The sequence below is a fragment of the Penaeus vannamei genome, chromosome 24 (genome assembly GCF_042767895.1).
Source record: "Penaeus vannamei isolate JL-2024 chromosome 24, ASM4276789v1, whole genome shotgun sequence".
NCBI classification, from domain to species: Eukaryota; Metazoa; Arthropoda; class Malacostraca; order Decapoda; family Penaeidae; genus Penaeus; species Penaeus vannamei.
This window is the reverse complement of record NC_091572.1, coordinates 35,499,680-35,507,179: the sequence shown is the minus strand read 5'-3', so window position 1 is coordinate 35,507,179 and position 7,500 is coordinate 35,499,680. Positions and strand designations below refer to the sequence as shown.

The window sequence follows — 7,500 nt, the reverse complement described above, 5'->3', positions numbered from 1 at the left end:
TTGTTGTTGTTGTTGTTTTGCCCCAAAAACTTTATCAAGAGAGCTTCGAGTATTGCTATGAGGACAACGAACTAATATTTTCTTATCTATTTTACTTCTTTATTCTCCTGGGTGCTGTCTGCAGTTGTGACCGTTCCTGATGGTACGTAAAGCTTAATGGAGGATGGCTGCCAGTTAGTGCTAAGTGGTAGCTGTGTTGTTCTAACCAATGACTGAATTGCTTGTTTGCTAACATGACTAATTATTGTGTGCTTTCACGAATTGCTTTTAACTATATTTGGCTGTGTTTTTAACAGGACTAATTATTGTGTGCTTTCATAAATTGCTTTTAACTATATTTGGCTGTGTTTTTAACATGACTAATTATTGTGTACTTTCACGAATTGCTCTTAACTATACTTTGCTGTTTTTTTTTATTGAAAGCTTGTGTGTAGCTTAATGTTTAATGTCAGTTTGATTACTAATATTAATCTCAAATGATATACATTTTTTCCATCAGCTTATCATTTTCATCATCTTTTTAACTATGTTGGCGGCGATAATAATGATTGTAATAATCGCAGTAAATATGATATGATAATATTGATTATGGTGATATTAATCATGGTAATATTCATAATGATTATGATAATGACAATGATAGTAATAATAATGATGATGATAATAATTAATGATGATAATAATAATGATACTAATGATAATATTATTAATGATAATGATAATGATTATTATTATCATTATTATTAATAGTGCTACTAATGATAATGATAATAATAATAATAATGATAATAATAATAATAATGATAATAATAATAATAACAATGATGATCTTAATAATAACAATAGCAGCCATAATCATAAATATATTAATACCAATTACAATAATAACAATAATGATGATAATAACAATAATGATAACTGGTAATAATAATGATAATAATAATAGTAATAATAATAATAATAATAATAATAATAATAATAATAATAATAATAATAGCTATGATAATGATGATAATAACAATAGTCATGATAGTGGTAATAAGGATAATAATAACAATGACGATAATTATGATGATCATTATAACAAAACAAGAATATGTAAGAACAAGCAATATAGACAATTTTAATATACAATATCATAATGATCATCATTATTATAGTGATTGTGATAATGATAACCAAAATGATAGAAATAAAATTATAATAACAATAATTATAATACAATAATGGGAATGATAATACTAATACTAATACTAATAGCAATACTAACACTTCTAACAATCTCTGTAACAATGGTGATAACAGAAATACAATCATCATTGCTAACACTATTACTATTATCTTTAATATTCATGATCATTCCGTAGTTCCTTTTTAAAAGACTCAGTCGTTCTGAAAATCGCTCTGGCCATTATTCTATTAATTACAAGAAAAATAATTAAAAACACGTGAGATCAATATATTAAATCCCATACAATCCCCAGGTGATTTTTCGTTTTTGGACCATTTCGAAAACTGTCGTAATCTTTTTTTCTTTCTTTCAAAACTACTTGCGTCAAATTTGCACCATTTCGAAAACTGTCGTAATTTTCTTTCTTTCAAAACTACTTGCGTCAAATTTGCCGTTTCCTCTTTGCCTATGTCTCTTGGGTCTTCCCGCGATAGGCCTACATCTAAATCTACTAAAGTCAGACGGAAGGCATAGGCTGAGTGGCAGGGGAAGCCCAAGGGATTTAAAGTTTGTGTATTGAGAAACTTCCTGAAGTTAAGCTGGCCGTTGTAGATAAGCAGTTGGTGATGAAATAAACAAAGTGATTTCAAAGCGATTTTCTTTGTATTGTACGGTATGTCGCGGAGTAATTTTGTATTTGTTTTACGTAAAGTATTTTTGTATATGTATTTCCAAGAGTATTTGTGTATTTGTTTTTCCAAGAGCATTTTTTATTTGTTCGTTTCCGTATTTTGTATTTTGTTTTATTTCTTTTTTCTTACAGATCTTGAAATTTATTTGAGCACGAGGTTCTTTCCTCTAACATCAACAACAACTACATAAAAAAATGTCATTAATCCTTCTTTTGTTGTTCTTTTCTTGAACTAATGAACTTTAACAACTAAAATACAAGATTAGCACAGAATGTTTAACATAAGTGTCTTCTTGGATACAATATATTCTAGTTAACGACAGGATTTAGCAAGAGTATTTCACGGAATCTCGCGTTTCGAGTCATGTCATCTTCCTCTTTTTCCCCTAAAATTCAAACCATATTTTTCCCCTCGAAAGCAGAGACTAAAGCAATAGCAGTGGATTAATTACATATCCTTAATATCTATAAGACTTTATATTGTATCCGAAATAAGGATAATCATCCCTCATTCAATTTTGAAATCAAAATTCAACGAAAAGCGAATGCCAAGAATTCCAGCTGATCCCGAGTACAAGCGTTCGCACAGCTGACAGCGAGCCCGACAGACAGCGGACAGAGGGATGGCCGCGTTCACTCTTGGCAAGGTCACAGCGCTGCATTCTTCCAGGTGTAGCGGGGTACTGGCAGGGGGTACGGGGGGGGGGCTGCTGCTCACTGCCAAAGGGGGCTGGGAGGGGGAGGGGGAGGGGGAGAGGGAGAGAGACAAACACATGTATACAAACGTGCATCAACTTTCGTTCTCGCACTTTTATTTATTATGATAGGTAAATAGGAGATGAAGGTTTTATTCAAACACTCACGTGGACGAGTGAATGTAAATAAACGCAGACAATTCATGGTAGCAACATGAGTAAATAAACAAACGCACAAATCGACAGGTGGCTACCGAAGAAGCATAAAGTAACGTACAAGAAGTAGCAGTGGACACAGGAAAACAGAGATTAGTTAAAACAACACTCCTTCTATAACGAAACTTCTAGTCCTAAAAAATGGCTTATTTTTACCAACTGGAACACTTATATAATAAAAAAGATACATGAAAATAATTGGCGATATCTAATGTACTAATCCTACGGTCACCACAGGTTATAGAATTGAAAGAACAAAGAAGAGAAGATTAGACATAGGAACGGGGAATAATTATCTTGTTTATGGCATCCGAGAGAGACACGAAGGCCCGCGAAACTGAACCCTAAGGCCATAGTATCCTGTATTAGTAATCAGTACAACTTATGAGCCCCTGTTGGTTTGCTCACCGAAAACAACAACTATTTAGCAAAACTCTATCATGAATATTAGCTTTAAAACACTGCTATTGCTTTCATTCCTCCATTCTCATTAATAAGTAAATTCCCATACATTTACTCTTCTTAAAGAAACCTTTTTCACACTTATAGAAACGGAATCTAATCCTATTCTTCGCCCTCCTTATAGAATTCTTATCGATAAAGAACTTCAACCTCATGACGAAGGAGAATGGGATCCCACACCACACCAACGAGTACGAGCTGATGGAGCGAGAGAAGCCCCGACTGGTGGTGAGGAGAGGCCAGGCTTTCTCCATCACGCTCAACACCAACAAGCCAATGGACAGCGAGAAGGACAAGCTGTCTCTCGTCTTCACCGTCGCTGGTAAGTGAGGGAGGGAGGGAGGGAGGGCGAGGGAGGAGGGAGGGAGGGCGAGGGAGGAGGGAGGAAGGCGGGAGGGCAGGAGGGAGGAGGGAGGGAGGGAGGAGGGAGGGAGGGAGGAGGGAGGGAGGGAGGGAGGGCAGGAGGGAGGGAGGGAGGGAGGAGGGAGGGCGAGAGAGGGGAAGGGAGGGCGAGGGAGGGAGGGAGGGAGAGAGGGAGGGAGGGAGGGAGGGAGGGACGGAGGGAGGGAGGGAGGAGGGAAGGAGGGGGAGGGGAGGGGAAGGAGGCTGTGCGCTGACAGCTGGAGTTGTAATGTTCATTTTGCTCATGTGTAATTATGTATATTTTTTATTACTAAATTTAAATTTTGATTTCTTCACCTGTTTTACTTCAGTTAGAAGGAACTCCACGATCCCAACGTTTCAGAATACAATGAGAATAAAAACGAGAGATCAACAATTTTTTTTCAATGACATACACCATAAAACTTCCCAAAATAAGACCGTCCTATCCAACAAAACCTTTTTTCAATGACACACACCACAAAACTTCCCAAAATAAGACCGTCCCATCCAACAAAACCTTCCAGACTCAAAGAGCCCCAGTTTCGGAAGTGGCACCCTGGTCGGCGTTGGCATTGGCACCGAGAGCGACAGCGGGTGGAGCGCCCAGATCAAAGAGACGACAGACACTTCCATCGTTCTGTCGGTGAGGCGATAAAATGCACTTAAGAGGTGTTAAAATAGACGCAGATGACATTCAGTGGTAGTTCACCCATAAATGGCCTTTATGAGATGCAGTTCCTGGGTGAAGGTTGTATGAGAAGAATGGGTATTTTACGTTCAATAAAACACTTTGAAATGTATACAGCGGTTGAGGTAAATAGACAAGTAAGAGTTGAATGTAGTAAGATAATATAGCCTTTCTCAACCACATTCAGAACATAATGAATAGTGATAAACATTCGGTATCGAGTTTAAGAGTCTTATGATGACTGACAGGTGATTCGGGTAGACCTCAAGTAGGCACAAGTGGCCGATGAAAGCATATTGAGAGACGAACCAAAATATAATCAGATTTAGAGTAGTTGTTAGTGAAGAAAATAAACAAGGACTTGCTATAAGCCTTCAGGAAAGCGCGTATGTCTATTACACACTGATATATATTCACACATACACACAAACACACACACACACACACACATACACACACACACACACACACACACACACACACACACACACACACACACACACACATATATATATATATATATATATATATATGTATATATATACATATATATATATGTGTGTGTGTGTGTGTGTGTACACACATATATATACGTATACACACACACACACACACACACATATATGTGTGTGTGTATGTGTCTGTGTGTGTGCGTGTGTATACATATATGTACACACACACATACACACACACACACACACACACACACACACACACACACACACACACACACACACACACACACATATATATATATATATATATATATATATATATATATGTATATATATGTATATATATATAGATAGATAGATAGACAGATATATAGATAGATAGATAGATAGATAGATAGATAGATAGATAGATAGATAGATAGATAGATAGATAGATAGATAGATAGATAGATAAAGATAGATAGATAGATAGATAGATATAGATGAATAGATAAAGATAAAGATGAATAGAAATATAGATAAATAAACAGATCGATAGCCAGACAGACATACATATAGACAGATAAATGAACAAACAGACACACAAACTAACTGACCACACATGATTTCCTCCCCATAAGTCCCTCTACCTCATGTTGCAACTCCCTGCAGATCACGACGTCTTGCAAGGCCATCGTGGGCGAGTGGAAGATGGAAGTGGACGTGCAATCGGGCGACAAGACCCACACGTACCCTTGCGAGTCCACTTTCTTCCTCCTCTTCAATCCTTGGTGCCAAGGTGAGTCTTTTTTTTTCATTTTTCCCTTTCCTTGGTGAGTGTTTTTGTCGTTATTTATATTAGTTTTAGAGTGAGGGATTTTTTTTTTTTTTTTTTTTTACTTTTTTCTTTACTATTTTCGTTACTTGGTGAGTTTTTTTTCATTATTTACATTAGTTTTAGGGTGAGGGATTTTTTTTCCTTTCCTTGTTGTTGTTTTTTTTTGTCATTATTAACATCAGTTTTAAGGTGAAGAATTGTTTTTGTATCTTTCCTTGCTAAGTGGTTTTATAGTTATTATTATTATTTTCATTAGTTTCAAAATTATTTTTTAGGGTATATGAGGTAGGTAGATTTTAAATGCAGGCTGTCTGTAATAATTTTTTTTCCTCAGCTTCATAATTTTTTTTTCCCCCCATCTTTCTCTCTTTCTTTCTTTCTTTCTTTTTTGTTAATTTTGTAATTGGATTTATTGTGAAGGCTAATGGAGTGCTGCGATTTTTTTTTAATGTCCCGAAAGCGAGTTTTATTTTTATTGCGTTCATAATGAAGATGTTATATAAGTTTAAAAAAATGCAGTTTAGAGCCACGATTCAAATTTTCATAAACTTAATGGCACTTAATTACCTCACATTCGTTCCATAATGAATAACTGAATAAATGCATGAATGAATAAATGGGAATAAATAAGTAGGTGAATAGATTTATATATGAATAGATGATTAAATATATAAGACAAATAAATTAATAAGTAAATCAAATTATCAATTAGCTAATCACTCAATACATGAATAGGTAAATAAATGGATAAGTAAACAGATGAATAGAATTATCAATTACTTAATTATTCCACTATGTAAATAGATAAATGAATAGATAAGCAAACAAATAAAACAGACGAATACATAAATAAACAAAGAAACGATAATAAAGAAAGAAAAACAAATAAAACAACAGGCGAATACATAAATAAACAAAGAACAATAACAAAGAATGAAAAACAAAATCAAAATACATAAATAGACAAAGAAACAAAAACAAAGAATGAAAATCAAATGAAAACAACAGACGAATACACAAACAAACAAAAGAAACAATAACAAAGAAGGAAAAACAAAATCAAAATACATAAATAAACAGAAAAAAAATAAAGAATGAAAAACAAATGAAAACAACAGACGAATACACAAACAAACAAAAGAAACGATACCAAAGGACGAAAAAACAAAAACAAAATCTAATCGCCCCCGTTGCAGGCGACGCCGTTTACCTGGAGGGCGCGGCCGAGAAGCAGGAGTACGTCCTCAACGACTCGGGTCTCATCTGGAGAGGCACCACCAACTTCCACCGTCCGTGCGCCTGGAACTTCGCGCAGTTCGAGGAGGACATCCTGGAGTGCGTGCTCTACGTGCTGAGCTCCGTGTGCCGCATGTCCCCCTCCAACAGGGGCGACCCCATCAAGGTCACGAGGGCTATCTCCGCCGGGGTGAGGACCTTTCTTTGTCTTGACCTTCTCCGGGGACCTGTTAGGCGGCCGTTGTCTCCCTCATTAGCGAAGAGACGTTTAAGAAGGAGCTCTCGGGATTTTTGCTGCTCTTTGGAAGTCGTGGCGTTGCTGAGAAGGAGAGAGCATGACGTGTGTGTGTGTGTGTGTATGCATGCACACATACATACCTCTTTCTTTCTTTCTCTCTCTCTCTCTATCTATCTATATATCTATCTATCTCCCTGTGGGGGATGGATGTAATGGAGAGAGAGAGAGAGAGAGAGAGAGAGAGAGAGAGAGAGAGAGAGAGAGAGAGAGAGAGAGAGAGAGAGAGAGAGAGAGAGATAGAGAGATAGAGAGAGAGAGAGAGAGAGCGAGAGAGAGAGAGAGAGACGCAAATACAGAGAAAGGTAGAGAGAAATAGACATAAGAAAATAATTGATAAAGGAGTATACGGTAATAAACAAAAACCATAAGATTAACCCGAATAAGAAT

At 36.2% G+C, this 7,500-nt stretch overlaps 1 protein-coding gene across 2 annotated transcripts in view; it reads left to right on the top strand.

The window, feature by feature from the left end:
- The window catches only part of Tg (Transglutaminase), a 52,313-nt gene that overhangs the window by 27,353 nt on the left and 17,460 nt on the right, over positions 1 to 7,500 (top strand). Inside the window, exons 2-6 of one of the 2 annotated variants that reach the window (XM_027362944.2) lie at positions 125 to 142; positions 3,360 to 3,557; positions 4,144 to 4,262; positions 5,414 to 5,540; positions 6,776 to 7,005. In XM_027362944.2, coding sequence (XP_027218745.1) covers positions 125 to 142; positions 3,360 to 3,557; positions 4,144 to 4,262; positions 5,414 to 5,540; positions 6,776 to 7,005 — 692 coding nt within the window. The remainder of the gene's footprint in view (positions 1 to 124; positions 143 to 3,359; positions 3,558 to 4,143; positions 4,263 to 5,413; positions 5,541 to 6,775; positions 7,006 to 7,500) is intronic. The other variant, XM_027362945.2, reaches the window with a different exon arrangement.